The sequence below is a fragment of the Mirounga angustirostris genome, unplaced genomic scaffold (assembly GCF_029215605.1).
Source record: "Mirounga angustirostris isolate CCGP_5_RB_7025 unplaced genomic scaffold, mMirAng1.0.hap1 SCAF_11, whole genome shotgun sequence".
NCBI classification, from domain to species: Eukaryota; Metazoa; Chordata; class Mammalia; order Carnivora; family Phocidae; genus Mirounga; species Mirounga angustirostris.
The window spans coordinates 114,485,515-114,506,282 of NW_026991719.1; the positions used below are offsets into that span (position 1 = coordinate 114,485,515).

General features: G+C 40.7%; 1 protein-coding gene across 10 annotated transcripts in view; it reads right to left on the minus strand.

Annotated features, from left to right (window-relative positions):
• The window catches only part of ATP11C (ATPase phospholipid transporting 11C), a 177,645-nt gene that overhangs the window by 41,473 nt on the left and 115,404 nt on the right, over positions 1-20,768 (minus strand). For all 10 annotated transcript variants that reach the window (XM_064574641.1, XM_064574635.1, XM_064574636.1 and 7 more), the window contains 9 exons: positions 16,838-16,999; positions 16,000-16,151; positions 14,722-14,793; positions 12,561-12,634; positions 10,524-10,627; positions 9,925-10,106; positions 8,446-8,709; positions 4,865-5,039; positions 201-303 (listed from right to left, as the gene is read on the minus strand). In XM_064574641.1, the coding sequence (XP_064430711.1) occupies positions 201-303; positions 4,865-5,039; positions 8,446-8,709; positions 9,925-10,106; positions 10,524-10,627; positions 12,561-12,634; positions 14,722-14,793; positions 16,000-16,151; positions 16,838-16,999 (1,288 nt within the window). The remainder of the gene's footprint in view (positions 1-200; positions 304-4,864; positions 5,040-8,445; positions 8,710-9,924; positions 10,107-10,523; positions 10,628-12,560; positions 12,635-14,721; positions 14,794-15,999; positions 16,152-16,837; positions 17,000-20,768) is intronic.

Consider the following 20,768-nt stretch of genomic DNA (forward strand, 5'->3'; position numbering starts at 1 on the left):
TCTAACTTTGTATTGCTACGTTCCCACCGGGGCAGGACTTTGGGATGGACGTGTTAGATGAGGACCTTCATCAATGATTATCATCCCCAAATTAAAATTCAAGAGGAGTAACTAAGACATTCTCTCTAGAATATAAGACCACGCGACCTAACAAGCGATATGGATACCTTACAGCTGCCATCTCATTAGGTGGTTCTTACCTATTCCCACATGGGATTCCAAGATCATACTAACATCATTGGCACCATCACCTATCGACAGCGTTATTGGGCTGCCTTTTAAATTCTTCACCATTCTGACAATCTAAACATTAAATACAAAAGAGGTACAGAAAAGGTCAAAGCAGAATGTGAGACTACTACATTGTGGGTATATGCCTCGTTCACACTTGTAAATGGAGGCCTTGCAAACAAATAGAAAGGTAGTTTATGCGTATTACATACAATAGCCTTGAATTCTCAGAGGTAAAAGAATGTAGCATTTTAAATGTAACACCAGTGCCCACTATTTTTTTTTTTGTTTCCATGCATATACGAAGTGTCAGAAAACCTTGCCTCCTACCTATACTAAGAGGCCAACCTGTTTCCCTCTTTTGTCCTTGCTTCACGTGTCCTTTCAGATGGGGTGTTGAGTGTGACAGCGGAGACCAGAAAGCTGATTTGAGGTACCATGCATTAGGGCTACTGGAATTAAGAGTAGGAAGTGAGAGAACCATGCTTCTAGACCCTCTCCATCTCTCCTCCCAGCAGATACAACCACTCCCTTCGGCGCATTCCCCTATTCCCAGGGACTTCTCCGATGATAAATTCTTACACCCATCTAGCTGCCAACTAAACTTTACTAAATCTCCCAATGCCCAATATGATCTTACCTCTTCTACAGGTAGCTGCGTTTTTAAATGGGGGCATCTTAAAGGTGGTGAGATTTGCAGAAAGTTCTCTTGAGATATGTGTATAAAGCCTGTCACCACTATTCCCTGAGTGTCTCAAGATGTGTCAACGGCACAATGCAGCTCACTGCTGTGTTCATGGCGGGTACCGAATAAAAGAAATCTTCTGGTGGAGTCACTTTGTGCAAGTATTTGGGTAGGCAGCCACCCTCCCACCCCACGTTTTAGATAATGACTGCTTTATGTGTCACCCCTCAAAACCCTCTAGAATCTGGCAGTTTTTAAAAAGTGTATATAATTCAGAAGCTAACTAATGCCTTGCAGAAATTCTGTTCTCCGAATTGCTTTCACCAGTTAACATAAATAAAATCCATTTTCAACATAAGTGATTAAAAATAACTGACCCCGAGGCTAAGCCACCCCACAGTCTTTTCTTTAAACAAAATTCGGTCAAGTTTTAGTTGTACTAAATAGCATACAAAAAACCCCACATCCAATTCCATTTAACACAAAAATGCTGTTATTGTGAGATGCTGGCTTTCCCCCATTCCCTCCCCTCAACTTGGTTCTTTTAAAAAATTTTTAGAGACTCTCAGAAATAATCTGTAAATCAGTCAAAGACAAACTTAAAGAACCCGCACTAAACTTGTGTTTGACGGGCTACAATTCTGGTTAACCTAATTGCACCTGTGAAACTTGGGCAGCAATGATTTACACCTTAAGGAAGAAAAGGTGCAGCCAGGAAAGTTCTAGGGAAGGTGATAAAATTAGCAAGGGTGACAGCTTCTGCATGAAAACATGGATTAAGAAGATTAAAGGTCGTCCTTGGGGAAAGATAAAAAGATATATAGTCATGGACTATAAAATCATGAAAGATCTAGATAGATAAACATTTTTTTTTTTTTTAATGTGCCCCGGGTCACCTGGATTAAGAACTTCTCTTCAATCTCTAAAATAGCTTCATGCGAAAGAAATCAATTTGCCAAAAACTACTTATCGACCAAATACAACTGCACACAATACAATGTGCAATGTCATGTGCAAATATCCAAGAAAGACAGGCTGGTCACACACCTTAAGAAACATCTAATGGAATAGGAGAGATAGGGAATGAATACAAGAATATTAGATAATCAGATTAACAATAAACACTAACAGTGTGAGGTATCTGTGCAAGGGAATTTGTAACATTGTCGTCTAAGTTGTCCACATAAAAAGGCCCATGATGGCAGGAAGGGAGAGGACTCTACGTGCCACAGTAATCAGGAATGATTTTATAGAAGGAAGAGTCATTTAATCTAAATCATGAAAGATGGTTAAAGATCTGCGTGGATGGGGAAAAGGGGCTTGGAGGAGTATTCCAGAGGGAATGGCATGATCTAAGGCACATAGCCAGGTTAGGTACAATATATGCTCAGAAGACAGACTGGCTTGACCAGATCAATGAGTTTTCATATAGGGGGCATGGACAGCCATATCCGGGTCCAGATCAATAAGGACTGATGTTATGAAAGTGGTCACAGGCTGCAGGAGGAATAGGAAGAAAAGGCAAGACTGCAGGCAAAGAGCCAAGTTAGGTGGCTAGTTACAGGTGGAGTTCAACGAGCTGTTAAAGGAATCTGCATCTGCCAGGAAAGAAAAGATGAAAAAGACAACGTACTAGGAAATGGACAGAATTTGGTGACTGAAACCACATGGAAGGGTAAAGCATGGGGGGGAGTCACCAGAGATTTCAAGGTTCTGAATCTAGAAACCCGGAAGTACAGTGAGCTCAGTAACTGATGCAGAAGACAAGGAAGATGATGGGCTCTAAAGAAAGCTGAGTTGAGATGGTAATTACAACACCCAAGAAGACGTGTTCAGTAAGCAGCTAGAGAAGTAAAGTAGAAGCCGAAGTATTTGGATTGGAGAAGTGACTGGAAAATCACCTGCATGGACCTGACAGAGGAGTAGGTGATATCCTGGAAGATGGGACTATAGCGAAGGAAATAAAACGGGCCAAGGACTGAACTACAGGGAGGCTCCATATTCTGGCTAGGAGAAGCTGGGAGAAACAGTATGGGGTCAGGAATTCAAGTAATTGCCTGGGCAGTGGAGTAGCCAGAATCCTAGTGATCAATTTGAGCAACAGACAATAAATGTGGGGACGGGGCGGGGAGGGGGGGGAAGAGAGATTGCCTCTGACTAAAGGGACAGATTTCTCTGGCTGTGGTTCTGGTAGGATCCACTTCCTCAACTGGGGTTAACCAAGGCTCTGAAGGTTGAAGAAAAGAAAGAAGAGCACCTGATTGTGGTGGGGATTGAGAGTGAGAAGAAAGTAGACAGAGCAATGCCCTAAGTTAGGATGGGCTGTGTGTGGGCGCATGTGTGTGCGTGCGCATGAAGTAGGGGGTAGAGTTTGTGTAAAGGACAAACCAAGGACACAGCCATTCCTTGGGTCTAGAGCAAGCAGTTGAAGAATATGAAGAAGCAACACTAAGGCATGTGAAAGAATATAGTGTATACAGAAGTGAAAAGGTTTGTTAACTGTACTAAGGGCAAAAAAGCAAGCAAGGTGAAGCAGATCAACTCGAGCTGGAGGAGCTGGAAAAAACAGCCTATGGGAGGTGGCTCTTGAATTGGGTTTAAGTATGAGTAAAATTTCTGTTAGGCCAAGAGGAATTCAGAGAGAATTCCAGATGAGGAAAGCTTGGGAGGAAAGGGAGTACCAACCAACAGGAGTGGAGGATTCAGGTTGGACACAGAGTGACAGTGGAGTGACAGTGGACACAGAGCACGTAGAGACAAGACAAGGGCCAACAGGGATGAGCCTGAATGTCAGAATGCCCGTCATCCTCAGGGACTAGGAAACTATGAAAGTATCTGAGTAAGAATATATAATGGAAGAAGTGGTGTTTTAACAAGATTAATTTGGGAGCATGGCAAGAGATTGAAGGGGGATGGGTGAAAGCCAGGAGACTGACAAGGAAGCTAAATCACAGAGTCTGTGTGTGAAGTCATAGTGCTTGGACTGGGATGGAAGTGAAAGGTTTAAAAAGACGGCACCCAAATGAGACCTATGACAAAAGGTAGGATCAACGGGGCACCGTGACTACATAAAGAGTGCAGAAGAAGAGAAGGGTCAAAGGTCATTTGGTGACTTAGGGAGCAAAAAAAAATGTGGCGCTGGTGACAAGACTAATGAAGACAAGGGAGAAAACAAACTGGTCTGAAGGAGAAAATGACAAGATCGGTCTTGGACACTAGAATTTAATATGACAGCGGGGATTCCACATACAGCTGTCTAGCAGGCAGCTAGAAATACGAGGTTTCACGTAAAGGGAAAGTCAGTACCAGAGACTATCAATGAGAGTCACAGAAATTCGTGTTTAGAGAGACAGGCTATAAGCGAAAAGCAGAAGGAAGACTTAGCCCCAGAGAAAGATGATAATTAGTGAGAAGTGAGAGGATGACACAAAATAAAAAGACACTAGGTTGCCAAGTAGGACAAAAAAAAAAAAAAAAAAAGGCAAGATTGTGGACTACAGACAGAAACTCAGGGAGGAAAGTTTTAAGGAGGCTATGACTGACTGCGGCAGAGAAACGAGGAGAACAAAAGACAGCGCAATGGATTCGGCAAGGAGGTCACTGCTCTTCTCTAGGCGATCCAACGGATGTGACGCCATGACGAGAAGACAGAACACACGGGGCTAATGTCACAGGGGAGCAAGGAGCAGTGCGATGGATGCAGCACGCACCAAGCACTCATTAGAGAAGCTTGGAAGGCAAGGAACTGGACAGCCAGCTTGAGGGGACAAGAAGCATGGGGTCATTCACATGGGTGGGCAGAACTCTGAATTTGACTGCAAAGAAGCAGCAGCGTGGGAAGATGTAATAAGGTAAAAAGGGCTCTTTGAAGAAACAAAAGTGAAGTGAACATCTGCACATATGTGTATAGAAATCCCCGGAACGGAACATTAACTAATATCCAGTTACCTGGGCTTTCTGTAAAGGCGCCATCCGACAGCAGAGCACTGCGGTGCACTTCATACATATCTGCAAGAAAATGCTTTTGTAATTGTTAGAACTGGAGTCTTGACTAGAATTTAGTATGAGTGACAATGTGGAGCCATCGATGATTAATCCATATTCTTGATGTTCTGTCCATGCTCTGGAAAAGAAAAACAATGCTATAACTGAATCTCCTATATCTTTCTATTTTGAAAACTAATTGTTTTTAAAATCACAAAGAGGGTCCCGCATAAGAGTCATCATCAATCTGGTTCCCGAACCTATAAACTGCAGAGAAGCAACTGTCTCTAATGATGGCACAACAGAGATTTTTCCATGACATCTTTGAGACTCGAGCTGCCCATATAGATTCTAAATTCTAAAAGGTATTTAAAAATAATGGGCATTTAGCAGCTGGTCTCTGTGAAAGAAACTCAAGGGGAATTGTGGAAATTACAGTCAGTCAGTCAAACTCTGATATGAAGACAAATAATCAATTTCAAAACTTCTTAATAATAGAGGAAGAAGACAAAATGGCTTTGGGCATACAAATCACAGAAGACCTTTTCCTGAATGACAAAGCCTGTCAATAGACCTGGCTTCTCAAAAATGATGGAGAGCCTAAAAGACACAGTGTTCATTAAAAACTACCATACAATAATGATGTATGTTCCTTAAATCAGTATCATTTTATACTGGATTAGTGGTTCTCAACCATAGCCTTCCCATTAGAATCATCTGGGCAGCTTTAAAAAATTGCCCACGCCTGAGGTCTATTCCCAGACAAATTAAATCAGAGTATCTTGGGCAGTGCTTGGTTATTTATAGGTTTATGTTTCAGAAAGCTCTGTAGGTGATTCTCATGCATAGCCAGGACGACTAAGAGATATTACATTCCAGGAGAGACAAATATAACAGGTACAAGTACTTAAGAAAAACACATGGGAGGGGCTCCTGGGTGGCACAGTTGGTCAAGCGACCGACTCTTGGTTTCGGCTCAGGTCATGATCTCAGGGTTGGGAGATTGAACCCCATGTTGGGCTCCGCTCTCCCTCTCCAACCCCACCCCCACCCCCAGCATGCACGCCCTCTCTCTGTCTCTAGAATAAATAAATCTTTAAAAAAAAACATACGGGGGAAAACTTACAACTGAGAAAATTCTACCAATTAACATTTCATTTGTTTGTAATTAAGAAAAAAACAGTGATTAATCAATTTTTGTTCAGGGAATCTTGGGTGCCATTTGAACATGATCTCATCATTATCGATTCATTTGTCTAATTTTAGGCTTCTTGAAGCTTAATGTTGAAGGGAGTCTTGTTAAAATTCCCGAGAATTTTGTTCAAGTGTAGATTCTGACTCACTAGGTTTTCGGTGGGACAGGAGATTATGCATTTCTGACAAGCTCCTAGTGATAATGGAGCTGTTACTCTATGGCCCAAACGTTTGAGTCCTGAGAGCCTAATATGCTTCCTCATTCCTTTATTCCATATTCCCTTGGTGTATACTGACACTATGGTATTTTGTACTTGTCCATATTCTGCTTCATAATTTTAGAGGCATGTTTTATTCACTAATTAAAAAGATATCAATCATGTGTTCTCCTTTGCTCCTCTACTCACAGAGCTGACTTAATGTGCAGAGAACAGTGGCTCAATAACAAATCAAGCAATATTTATAAGCATCAACTCTTAAGTAGGACATAAAAGAAGAATGGGAAGAATCATTAACTCATCTTCCCTGGGAGAACAGAGAAACCTCCTTGAGGTGACAGAAATATACATGAGAGAATATACGCAAACAAACGAGATACTAAATGGCTAATATCCAGAGGTTGGGACAATACACACACCCAGGAAAGACCAGTGGAACTGAAAGACAGGGCAGAATGAGGCGAGGGGAGAGTAGTATGCGGAGGTGTGCTAGGAAAGCAAGGTGCAATGGTCCCTTGAGGTCTTTGCTGCGACCTCATTCTGTGTGTAATGGAAACCACTTCCCTGGCAGAAGGACTTAAGGGATTCAAGGCATGAGTTGCTAGGAATTTGAAGTGCAGCGCTAGTGGGGAGAATAGAAACCTGAATAAGGCTCGGTGGCTGACATGAAGCAGAAGCTGACAAAAGGGATTCTGGGTCTGATGCTTACTTATAGAACTTGAGGGAAGTCTGGGCCCAACTCCAAACAGATGAACCACAAGAGGGAATGTTCTGAGATGGTGAGTTCAGTTTTTCAGAAGCCCTGGCCTTTACAAAAGTACCCCAGAGCCGCTGAATGGTGCTGTGGACTGAACTGTGTCCCATGCCCTCCCCCCTTCCCAAATCCTATGTTGAAGCTCTAACCCCCGATGTGATGGTATCTGGAGATGGGGCCTTTGGGAGATGACTAGGTCTAAGTGAAGTCATGAAGGTGGAGCCCTTATGATGAGATTAGTGCCCTTATAAGAAGAGACACCAGAACAGCATCTCTCTGAGCCATGAAAAGACGCAGTGAGAAGGTAGCTTTCTATAAGCCAGGAAGAGGGACCTCACCGGAACTCGACCCCAGAAATATGAGAAATAAGTTTCTACTGTTTCAGCTGCCCAGTCTATGGTTATTTTGTTATGTTAGTCGGAACAGATTAAGATAAATAGGCAAGTAAAAATCCCGAGAACACAGTTGTTAAAAGCATGGGCTCTGGAAATGGACAGACTTGTTCTACCCCTTATTAGCTATGTGATCTTGAATTCAAGTTACTGCATCTCTCTGAGCCTTACTCTATCTGTAAAGTGAAGAAAATAAGAGAGCCATACTAGGTTGTGATGAGGACTTAGTGAGAATAATTATATGAAGTGCTAAATATGGTTCCCGAAACAAAGTGTATGCTCAAGAAATGCAAGCTAATATCATCCAGGAGGTCTTTGGATTTACTACGGGCCTATCCTGTGGCATTCCAGAAGAGGCAGTCGATTTGCTGATGGCCATAGTAAATTCCAGCAACTGGTTTAGACAAGGCTAAGTCTTGGTCAATGATTTCTGGGCATGGAATTATTATGCATCAGTGGCTTTCCTTGAGACGCTTAAGTTCTATAAGTTGTTCCTAAGCAACTAGTTGGAAGCAGAGTCGAAATGGCCATGTTATTAACAAGTATTTGGTTCCCTTCGGAGTTCTGGGCCATGAAAATCCAGAGAGAAAATGGCTCTAGGACCTCAAATTACAGGCAAAGTGTTATAGAGATCAGTTTCTTTACATTCAATTTAAGAGACCACAAAAAGGAGCATTTTTTTTTTTTCTTGACATGGACCAGGCCAGAGCTTCAGTGCTAAATACCCACACCCTAAACATGAAGAAATTGAACTACTTTTCTAAACCTGGAGAAATACAGGATTTTCTTTTAAATTAAAAGAGAGGTGGAAAGTGACAAATAACCTCAAATGAGCCATTGGCCAAGTCCTCAGGGAAGGTTTTAACTTATAAGGATAAAACACCTGCAGACAATGATAAATCATAGAAAACAGAGCCTTCTGCATACATAGCTGTGATTTACATTTATACTCATGCCTAAGTATAAGAAACTGATGCACTTTCTTACTTTTTAAGGCTTCTACTACTTCTAGGAAAATCATGCAGCAACTTCTTACGATATTCTATCAACAATTCATGTAATCGATCTTCTTTCCTTTCACTTTCTTCGATGGTTTTTGTAGTCAGTTCCAAGAGCTCAGTGCTGGTTTGGAAGAGGCGGCACGCATAGCAGGTGGATTTGGCTGTCTCCATCTTGTCCCCAGTAAGCACCCAGACTTTCAGACCTGCTGTATGCAGAGCTTCAATGGTCTCAGCTGCTTGATCTTGCAGCCTGGGAACACAAAGGAAACCTTGTTATCCTCAAAAATTCCTGACAGAGATTCTGTAAGAAGGCTTGCAAAAGAGAGTATTTTTATAATTCACAGCAATGCTGGAGTCCTGACATGTTATCAGTTGGTTTTCTTATATACCCTCTACTCCTTCTGGGACTGTTATCTCTGGCATGGTTTTACTTACTAAAATGAATTGCAAGCAGTGAGGTTTGGAAAAGCCAACGACATCTCTTTAGGTAAATGGTATCCAATGGCATAATGGAGAATCATCCCTCTTAGTTAAAATGTTCATAAACTCACCAAACATGCACTGTCACTTTACTGTATTTCATTAAATTTTACATCTCACCATACAAATACTTAACATGGTTCAAAACGGAAAGGGCCAAACACATTCCAGTGAGATATCGAGGGAAATTAGTGAATCCCCATTGCTGAGGAGCTTTGAGAATAGGAAAGCCAACCATCCCGAGTGAGAATTTAAGCATAAATCCGAAAGGCAGAGAAGAATACTTTCTTTGAGTTCCCTTTGGTCAGAGAGTAGGAAAGAAAAAGACTAAATGAATCCCACTGAAATTTCAAAACCTTCCGATGTGGCTGAATATATATATATGTATGTATGTATGTTTGTAACTTTTTTTTGGTTAAGTCTCAAAATTTGCATTTGTAATTTCTTAAAAACCCCTAAAATATTAAGAGTGTAAAACCTATTCTTTCAGGCAGATCAATGCTGAAGCCCTACAATCCTGTCTAGTAGAGCTCAGCCTGGAGAGTTAAAGCAAATTATTTGACAGTATGCAAAAACATGCTCTAGCCTGTTGAACCAGGTTAGAATGAGCTCTCATGTTGTCTGCTCTAACCCGAATTTCCTTTCTGCTCATTTCTGTCTGTCAAAATCTTACCACTTCTATCAGGCACCAGTGCAAACGATGTCTAGCACAAAGCTCTCAATACATCACAAGACTATTTCATAAATATCTGCATAAATAAATGGATGGCTTTGTAAACATTCAAAATATCTTAGCGATGACAGATTTGTTCTTCTAAGCCACAAATATTTGAAAAAAAAATCATTCCCACGAACAGTTCAAAGTCTGGTCTATCAACAGATCTGAATAGAAGATTTCAAAATTTGAGAATAAATTACCAATCTGAACAGATACCACCCTAAATGACTGGTCATTAAAATGACAAGAATATCATTTTGTAATTACTTGTCTTCCACTGCAGTGGCTCCAATTAAATTCATGTTTGTCTCAATATCATCAAAAACCTTTTCCATTTTTTCTTCTCTGTCTTGTAAGGCCATTTTTGCCTCGATGAGCTGTCTGTTAATTCTTTCATAATCATCTGGAGCGATTTCTTTGAAGGCTACACAAAGTGTCCGATACCCGTCCTAGGAAAAAAGTAGGAGATCTCTAGTTATCCAAATAATTGAAAAAAAAAAAAATCCCACATCGTTTCACCGCACAAAAGAAATTCTGATATGTTAGTTAGAAAAAAAAACACTAACAGACTGCAACTAAAAGGGTAACATTCACTTAGGTTCGGAATAGCAAAATAATAATAGCTCTTAGAGAAAAAAAAAAAGCAGAACATAAACCAAAGATTCTTGAAAAGTCTTCAAATCTACCAATTCTGAACAGAAACTTGCTCCAGGATACTGTTTTACATTAAAATAAGGAAAATAATATTACTAAATCCCCCAATATAAAAATAGACAATAAAAAATAAGCTAAAATTCATTCAAACATTTAAATAGCAATCCCATCAAATAGTCATCTTTAGCATTTCTAGAGAGATGTAGGCTCACCATTGCATTACGTTCCACATGGGCTTTAGTTAACTCAATTTCATGATTTTGCACCCTGGGGAAGACTGCTGAGTCTGCTCCTTTACAAAAGAGAAGTATGTCTCCTAAAATAAATAAAAAACCAAGTTCTCAACCTAGAATTTTAAGACCGGTATTGGGATTTTAATAACAGGTAACCATTAAGGTGGCCTCTCCCACTCAGCTACTGTGGATCCTGAGCCTGCCTGGCAATGCTCCCCCAAATGGAATGAGACATCTTGACCTTTACTCTCATAGGACAATGCCCACTACCTCTTAAGACCAAGATGGACACAAATAACTCAGGAGTGTACAACAAGTACCTCTGTTAAGATGTACTTCCTTTAAAAAAAAAAAAAAAAAAAAAGACGTACTTCCTTTCAGGGATCATGGGAGACTGTCCTTATGTCAAAGAGCTCCTTCTGAATTCTCTTTGAAAACGTTGTCAAGCATGTTCTAAAGTGCATACATGGCATCTACTGATGTCAAGGACCAAACCCACATGCAAATAAAACCATTTTGAATGAACTACAGAGGTTCCTTTAAAAAACAGTGGCTTGGTAGTTTGTACTGGAAACTTGAAAATAGCACTGTAGAATGTTAGTATAAGTATGGCCTTATATCAGTCCGTGCATCCGGCAAAGTAGTCACCGTTGAGCATTAAGAAAGACACTTCACCCTTATAAAGCAAAATGCTGAGTTCAAGAAGTTAAAAAGAAGTGTAGCTCTGAGGTCAAGGCCCTCAGCAGACCACTTCCCCAGATGTCACACCATTTGAGTAGAACACCAAGTATTTCAGATGTTAAGTGGTTTTCTTTTTTAATTTTCTCTCACACATCCAGTGTTTAAAAGTCACAAAACAAATTCGGCCTTCACATAATGAAATCAATTTCATGACCTGGCAGTCACATCACAAAGTATGAATAAAGTGGGAAATGTTCCCTCAAGGGTCTGTCTGTATCTTCCCATTCTCACACTGAGGAATTTGGGACAGATTTAATAAAAGGTAAATTACTAGGATATAAACCAAGGAAAATTTGAAAAACCACCTAGAGACAGTCACAGTCTCTCTCTCTCTCTCTCTTACATACACACACACACACACACACACAGAGGCGTATCTGGGAGCCTGCATATAAGGCACGAGTGCTCCCCCATGGCTCTTGCTCAGTCCGAGCAGAAGGTATCTCAGCTACCATGGCTCCTCCGAAGGACATGGGGGAACCCTGGGATGATGGTACTGCTTCTGATACAAAGGGCAAGCTTCCTTACTCTGTCAAACAAAGAGCCCAGCATGCTAGAGTAAAGCCACCATACCCTTTCCCAGAAGTCTGGCCCTTAGTCTGCCTGCTACCTGGAAGTAAAAAGCAGCAGAGAATTAGGAAGGTCAGGCAGGGAGAGCCAGTGACTCTCTACACTCGAGAATTCTACTGCTAGTTAATCTCAAACCACCCAACTGTACTGGGCTGCCACATGTAGACATTACTGGTGATTGGCCAGTACCACGAACTATAAAAAAGTCACCCTTTCAGTTTCTGTTTGGACACTCAGGACTGAAGAGTTCAGTTTCCAAGAATATGCATATACTATCCACTGACAATTTGGCAAACTGAACATATGTGCTTATATAAATACCTTAAGGCATACACAGAAGTTACTGCTTTGCATGACTTTAGGTAGTCATCTATTACTACATGAGATATTTTCCTTTTTTAAAATAACTGATCAACATACAAATCTACAAATGGAAAAAGAAGAGAAAGAGAAGAGAAGAAAAAGAGAAAAAGTCAAGTTTTTAAAAAGTATACCTGCGGGCGCCTGGGTGGCTCAGTTGGTTAAGCGACTGCCTTCGGCTCGGGTCATGATTCTGGAGTCCCGGGATCGAGTCCCGCGTCGGGCTCCCTGCTCGGCAGGGAGTCTGCTTCTCCCTCTGACCCTCCCCCCTCTTGTGTGCTCTCGCTCATTCTCCCTCTCGCAAATAAATAAAATATTTTTTAAAAAAAATTATAAAAAGTATACCTGCTTGAGTCTTCACAATGACACTCATACGACGACGGACAGAATCAAAGTTTAAGGTGTGAAGAAGTTCATACCTTTATGAGGAGAAAAATGAGAAAAAGAAAATACCTAGACCACACTGGGAAAAACAAACCGCCACAGAAACATGCTGAATAGAATTCTCCCCTTTTGGTAAGGGTTGCTGGCTGAGTGCGCGACTGGCACTTTCCGTTGGGACTCTGAAATTTTTCTGCACTTAGAATGTGGTGTCAGAGGATGCCAGTGTTGCTTAAGGGCTATCTATATCCTCGCATTAGATTACTGCAAATGGGAAGGGGAGAGTGACTACATAGACAAAGAGCTGCCCAGCCATGCCATTTCTGGAGGGGTCTAGAAATAGTCCCACCCTGCCGATTACTTTAATCATCGATGGGGTGCTTACTATGTGTTGAGCACAATGCTAGGTACTGGAAAATAGACATGAATCTGCCTGAGTTTCTTCCCTCAAGAGGCTCATCGTGTGATTAAGGGAAGTGGAGGGTAATGAGATGACTAACTCTCAAATCTGCCATACACTGTAATAAAGGAACTCACTGGGCAGATATGAAAGCACAGAAGGAAGATATCTGAAGGAAGGCTTCCTGGAAGAGGTAGTGTCTGGGTTGTGTTCTGCAGGAACGACATGATGAATAAAGGGTGTCATGGCATTGTGAGTAGAGAAAAAGGCATGTGCAAAAATATTTCACTAGGGGCGCCTGGGTGGCTCAGTCGTTGAGCGTCTGCCTTCGGCTCAGGTCATGATCCCGGGGTCCTGGGATCGAGCCCCACATCGGGTTCCCTGCTCTGCGGGGAGCCTGCTTCTCCCTCTCCCACTCCCCCTGCTTGCTTTCCCTCTCTCGCTGTGTCTCTCTCTGTCAAATAAATAAATACAATCTTTAAAAAAATAGTTCACTAAAGCTTGAAATCTAGTCGATAGCAGCACAGCAAGAGGGGTAAACAAGGGCTGGGAGCTGAGAACATTGTAGTCCATTTCAGGGATCTGGAATTTTATCCTAAGAGCAACAGGAATTTACTGAAGGGTTGAAACAGTGGAATGATATGATCAGATTTGTACTAAGCTAATAAATCAGATGAAACAATGCAGAAGAGTAAAAATAAGAGTTAATTATTACAAAAACATGGGGAAATATTTTCTGAAAATGAGCAACTTGGACGCACATATTTGACCTAAGAATATTTACTATGAAGCCTGTTTGTGATGGGAGTGAGCAGGTCACCACTTCTGGGATGTGTGTATGAGTAAGAGATCTACGTGTAGCAGGTCACCAGTTCTGGGTTTTGTATATGAGTAAGAGATCTACATGTAGCATATCATTTGGTGTTGACCAGATGGGGGCACTGTTGTGAACCGGCTAGAATCTGGACTCTAATAATGATCCGGGCTCCTGGCAGGCCAAAGAGCCTTCGCCTGGCTTTTAAGCATCACTTCCCAAAGGGGTACATTCCCCAAACACATCTACACATATTACAGGTTTCTGAGATGGGTCTCATGAGATGGTAGGGACCAGAGTAGAAGTCAGATAATTACATTTCAAGTTCAGATGAAGGAATTCAAATTAATCACAGAACCTAATTAAAACCTGCTATTAAGCCAAGGTGGTTTTGTTCATTGGGATCTCTGTAGAAAAAAAAACCCCAAAAAACCCCAAAACACTGCTGCATCAGGGTACTTGCCCTGGGGCTCACACTTGAGCACAGAGAACAAGACAAAGCTTCTGACACCAAAGCTGCCATGACTGGCTGAGCTTGCAATCCCAGTGACTGGCTGGGTTCTAGACAGCAGAAGGTTTCATGCAAGTTCATGGATTTTTTTTGCAATGTGTGCTGGAGACCTAAAATTGGCATCCATGTTTCAGAAAGAAAGTCCAGGCAGATTCTCACTGGGGCTATTGGACCCATATGTGAACCAAATAGGAATAATTTCCATGTCAAGTCCCAGTTTCTACCCCTCTATGAAAAATATCTTCTACTCCAACTATATTTACATAAAACTCCAAGTGGGAAAGCACAGTCTTACACATTTATGGATGTAATAAGTTTCCTTTGTTGCCCTTCCTAAATCCACCCAAGGTTAACTGTGGGGTTAAGACGTGATAAACATCAAACACACAGTGCTACTTACTCTTCTATTTCTTTTCTTTGGTTCTCTACTCTCATATGGCCATTCCGAATTCCTACAAATGTGAACCCATACCTGTCAAAAGCAACAAAAACACCTCTGTGTATCTCTAAAGAATGATTAATTTTCCCTTGCACTGGGGATACTCATACTTGTTTATTGTTTTCTTCTCTTTTGTGTGGGGAAAAAAAAATCAGTCTATAACTATACTTCCCTTTACTGGCTGAGATGACAGGAAAGAGGAAGTCAAAGCCCAGTCACGACTTGTAATCAAGAGGCAATTTGTAATTCCAATTCTATAGCAAACACATTGGGTGACCTTTTAACCACTTAATCATCTCAGGCCTCAAGGGTAAAACAGGACTGTCAGTTACAAAGTGATGCCAAGGGGTGCCTGGGTGGCTCAGTCGTTAAGCGGGTGCCTTCGGCTCAGGTCGTGATCCCAGGGTCCTGGGATCGAGCCCCACATCAGGCTCCCTGCTCGGAGGGAAGCCTGCTTCTCCCTCTCCCACTCCCCTTGCTTGTGTTCCCTCTCGCTGTCTGTCAAAATAAATAAATAAAATCTCAAAAAAAAAAAAAGTGACGCCAAAATTGCTAACAGCACTTCAGAAATAACATATGTTGTACAAAAATTGGCCATTGTTATAGAATTTGCAGAATATGAACATTTGGACTTCTAGTTGGTATGCATAAATACTAATGCAAGTTACATCTATGCATTGCTATTTTCTTATTGGTCTTAATTGGCTAGGTTTGGGGAATTTTTCACAAACTTTCAAATAAAGCAGTTCGGCTTTTTATTAAAGAATATTTATAAGATAAGGTTATTGAAGCAAACAGAGAAAAAACAACTCCAGTCCTCCTGTGATTTCACTTTCTCAGGAGAAGTACAAAAAGTGCTTACTTTTTTTTTTTTTACCCTTCAAAAATGCTACTGTATTTCTCTACAACTCATCTCAGGGTTTTTAAAACAGCCTTACTAAGGTATGACTGATACACAAAGAACTATACATATTTAATGTGTCCAATTTGAGAAGTTTGGACACGTTCAAACACCCGTGCGATCATTACCACAAACAAGGTAAGAGACCTATCCAACACCTCTCAAAGCTTCCTTGTGTCCCACTGGTGTTCTGTTGCTTGTGGTAAAGAACACTTAACATGAGATCTACCCTCTTAACAAATTTTGAAGTGCAAAACACTGTGTTGTTAACTATGGGTACAATGCTGTACAGCAGATCTCTAGAATTTATTATTCATCCAGCTAACAGAAGTGCTTACTTTTTAGCTCCTTTCACCAAAGCTATTTCATCTGGTGAAGAGGACATGTAAGTTAATTCAGCTGATTCTGTAGGTCCATCAACAGCATCATTTGTTTTAATTTCTACAGTATGACATAAACACAAGGCACGCAGAAAGAGCTCTTCTCGGTTCTGTTGAACAGTAACAGAAAAATGACTCTATTATATTTTCCCCTTGATCACCTGGTAGTCAGTGAACAGAGAAAGGGTATTAATGCGAGAAAATGTTGTAACCTCCAGCAAACTGAGTAGCAGAAATTTCTAAATCCCTAATACTCAAATGAGCTATATATCCTCCCTTGTACCTAACAGCATCCCTGGTTCTCAGCTAAAATACCCTAGAGGCTGTGTTAACTCATTCAGGCTACTGTGGTGCCACCTAATACTAAATCAGTGAATTCTTTATGGCCTAAAAGAGTTCATTCAGTATCCAATTCACAATCTGGCAATAGCTCAGGTGCAGGGAGACTTGGGCCCATTTAATGTCTAGATGCTCCTGGGACTTGAATGATTTGAAAAGACTTCATTCTCGAAGCAGCTCATATTTTTAAAGACAAAGCATAAAGAATTATGATCATACAGCCAGGAAAGTGAAATTTTTGCCCAAAAGCCATTTTCCACAATCCTCCCTATTTATAAATTCTACTCTTTAACAATTTCCAGAGGTGTTAGTGAAATGAGAAAGTTGAAGTCAAAAGAGCAAATGGTTATTCCAAAGTTGGTGTCATACACTCAGTCTTCATTTCTACTACACAAACTTAACACATGCACACATACATTGATTTCTCAAGGTAAAATGGTAATTCAGAAAATGCCACCTTATCTGCTTTGTCAAAATACGTTAAGGGTCCATCAGTTTGAGAGAGTCCATCAGTCTCCTGAGCTGCACCTTTGTACTTGTGCCCATCGATGCAGCACTCAATGAATTCCATGCTATTTTCAGTGAGTGTTCCAGTCTTGTCTGTAAATATATAATCCACCTAAAAACAAGGACGCAAACAGATGCAGTTTTACCTTCTTTAGTGTGATTAATTTTTTGTTAAGCTGTAAGGCAGGGCTCTTTTCATATCCGTAGCAAATCACTGTTTCTAAGACTTCTTGTCAAATGTCAGGTAATTACAAAAGCAATATTATGAAAAGAGTGGGACATGAATAAGAATATTTTTTTAAATTAAAAAAAAGTTTTTATTTTAAGTAAACTCCATACCACATGTGGGGTTCAAACTCACAATCCCAAATTCAAGAGTTGCATGCTCCACTGACTGAGCCAGCCAGATGCCCCTGAATAAGTATTTCTTTTTTAAAGATTTTATTTATTTGACAGAGAGGGGGAGGGAGGGAGGGAGGGAGGGAGAGAGAGAGAGCGAGCGAGCACAAGCAGGGGGAGCGGCAGGCAGAGGGAGAAGCAGGTTCCTCACTGAGCAGGAAGCCTGATGCAGGACCCAGTCCCAGGATCCTGGGATCATAACCTGAGCCAAAGGTGGCCGCTTAACTGACTGAGTCACCCAGGTGCCCCAAGAACAAGTATTTTTAAAGGCAGTGAAATAGTATCACATGTCCAAGGTAGACGCACTCAAATACAGAAGATAAATCGTAAAGATAAATGTGGCTATTTTATCAAACTAAGAAACTTACAGTTTATTACTTATCTATTTTGATGTAAAGAAGTTCTAAAATAAAAGTCAATTATCCAAGTGGGAAATAAGAATATACTGACCACTTATTACACACACACACACACACAGAAAAAATATTTGACAGGAACTAAAATTAACTAGGATGTAACAAAACTTTTCCTTGAAAAGTAAAATTTTCCATGAATATACTGGGTTGAAGTAAAATGCACTGTGTTCTATACTGCAGATAGAATCACAGAGTATGGATGGTCAGGGAAAATAATAGTATCAACAGTTACTTAATTAGGAGACACAGTAAGTCTTAAATGTTCAAAAACATAACTGAAGTTTCTTTCCACGTACTGTGTATATTTTTAGATACTCCTGAAAAAAGTTTCCAAGTTAAAAAAAAAAAAAACGGGGTTTATAATAATAGGTTAAAGTATAATGTAAGCAAAAAAAGTATAATACAAGCATTCTTTCATAAATAATGGAAAAAGTAACCATGCAAAATAAACCATTTTGAGCATTTCCATTTTATCTCAGTTTTTATCTCTTCTATTTATAACATCTGGCTTTTGGAAACCCACAATTTTATCTTCCTTTTTGGCAATTTACGCTTAAATAGTTAAAATTATGGGCTGACAGGAACAAGCATAAGCACAAGATGAAGGTTTTCATTATGTAAGGGAGAAAGAGATGAACTCCAGCAGTAGTTGCTTTCTAATTATTTTTCAAAGCTTTTCACGGTAGCAAGCACTGACACAAATATAGCATTTCAATCTTCCTTTTTTTGCTCTGTTAGCCAGCCAAGTTTGAATTCTCTCTTTAAATTAATCCAAGTGGTATTATTCCTGTATCATCTAGATTTTTCCAGTTCAAACAAAACTCTCTGGGACTTTTTTTCTGATCAAAATTAATTTACCGTCCTTTCCCCCTGAAGGTTCTCCTGGGTTACTGCACCTCCTACACTTGGATGAGCATTAACCCATTTAGAAATCTTTTATAAGTGTTAAAGGTGATAGTTTACAAAATATATCGCGCAATTGTTTCCCTACATATAACGTTTTGTGCAGTATGGATCTGCATACAATTACTCTCACAGGTATAGGCCAACAAATTATACCCTAACACAGTAATTATCAAATCATAGCATGCATCACACTCACTTGGAGGGCTTGTTAAAACTCAGATCGCTGGCCTCTATTCCCCAGTTTCTGATTCAGCAGTTCTGTGGCAGGGCTAGGTAATAGGCATTTCTAATTAAGTTCCTAAGTGATGCTGATGCTGCTGGTCCAAGGATTGTACTGTGAGAACTACTGCTCTAATATGTGCCCTATGCTCGGCAAAGGGGGAGGAGAGGATCAGCTGTTACTAAAAAGTATTCTCATATTTAGACGAGAAAGAGGACTAATAAGAGCGAGAGGCTGCTGCTTGACCAACTCTCAATAGTCTCTTCCTCTCTAGTGGTGGGTTTGAGCCTGCTGGAAAGGCACTTCTCTATCAGCAAGCTCAAACTCATCATCTTATGGATGTAAAGCCTAAAGTGAGACAGCTGTTCTAGGGTGGAAAGAGCCCTGAACTAAAGGTTCATGAAGGCATGGAAATGCCTATTTTGGTCAAAAGTTTTCATATCGTTCAACCTAATGGAACATTTGGACTGGTGTCTTGGCTTCACCACCTACTAACTTTGTGACCTTGGAAAATTCTCATCTCTGTAAACTTTAAATATTAACCTTAAATAACCAAGCCTGCTGCATAAGGCTGTAAAGAGTGGAAAATAAAGTATAATAATAAATGTTTATAAATTATAAGGTATCATATAGATGCAGATAGTCATTGCTGTTGACTTGACCAAAATCACACAGTACTGGACTCTTTCCACCATCTCACATGCCCTATTTTTCTAACCAATTATGATCACATTGCTATAGTTAGGTACAATATTTGTGTTTCCCTAACTGAATGGTGAACAACTTGAGGGTTTCTTGTTTACTTTGTAATAGTAACCTCAGTACCACCAACATATTCTTGCTATATAGTGTAAGTTCAATACATTAACGGTGGGATTGGATTATTGGAATCAGAGTATATACCCAGACACACCATGAGGCATAGCTGTAAGACTTGAAGGGGATATAAAGCAGGAGGCTGGGGTGCCTGGGTGGCTCAGTTGGTTAAACGTCTGCCTTTGGCTCAGGTCATGATCCCAGGGTCCTGGGATCGAGCCCCACATCGGGCTCCATGCTCCGCGGGGAGCCTGCTTCTCCCTCTCCCACTCCCCCTGCTTGTGTTCCCTCTCTCGCTGTCTCTCTCTCTGTCAAATAAATAAATAAAATCTTAAAAAAAAAAAAAAAGGCAGGAGGCTACCCCAAAATATTTTCAAGATGGGTTGAAACCATTTGGTTGCCTAAAGGACTGATGCCTGATCATAAAAGACTCCATTCTTTTCCAACTGCACAGTCTACTTCCTTTTTTTTTTTTTTTTAAAGATTTATTTATTTTAGAGGGAGGGGGAGAAAGAGTGCACGGGCAGGAGAGGCAGAGGGCAAGGGAGAGAGAATCTCAAGCAGACTCGACGCTGGGCACAGAGCCCGACTTGGGGCTGGATCTCACAACCTGGAGATCATGACCTGAGCCAAAACCAAGAGTCAGTTGCTCAACCAATTGTGCCACCCAGCCGCCCCTACTTCTTTTTGTTTCTCAAGTCAAACACTGTCCTAAACATATCTTCCCATTTTAAAAATATCAGTGTGGGTCAGTTTTTTAAAGTAGGCTCCACACCTAGCATAGAGCCCAATTCGGGGCCCAAACCCATGACTCCGAGATCAAGACCTGAGCCAAGACCAAGAGTTGGCCACTCAACCAACTGAGCCACCCAGGGGCCCCTCAATGTGGTTGTTTTAAAAGAGATTAAGCAAGTATTTGCAATGGTATTGATGGGACCTAATTGACACTGCTTTTTATAACATAAAAAGTCCTACAGATCTGAAATTATGACTCATCAAGGAGGAAACCAGTTACACTTAATTTTGTGTGTACTGGTCCATTGAATGCTAAATGGCCCAGGAAACTATTTCAAGACTTCGCATTTTCATTCAGGTAGTTTCCACACATATAACCTGATAATGAA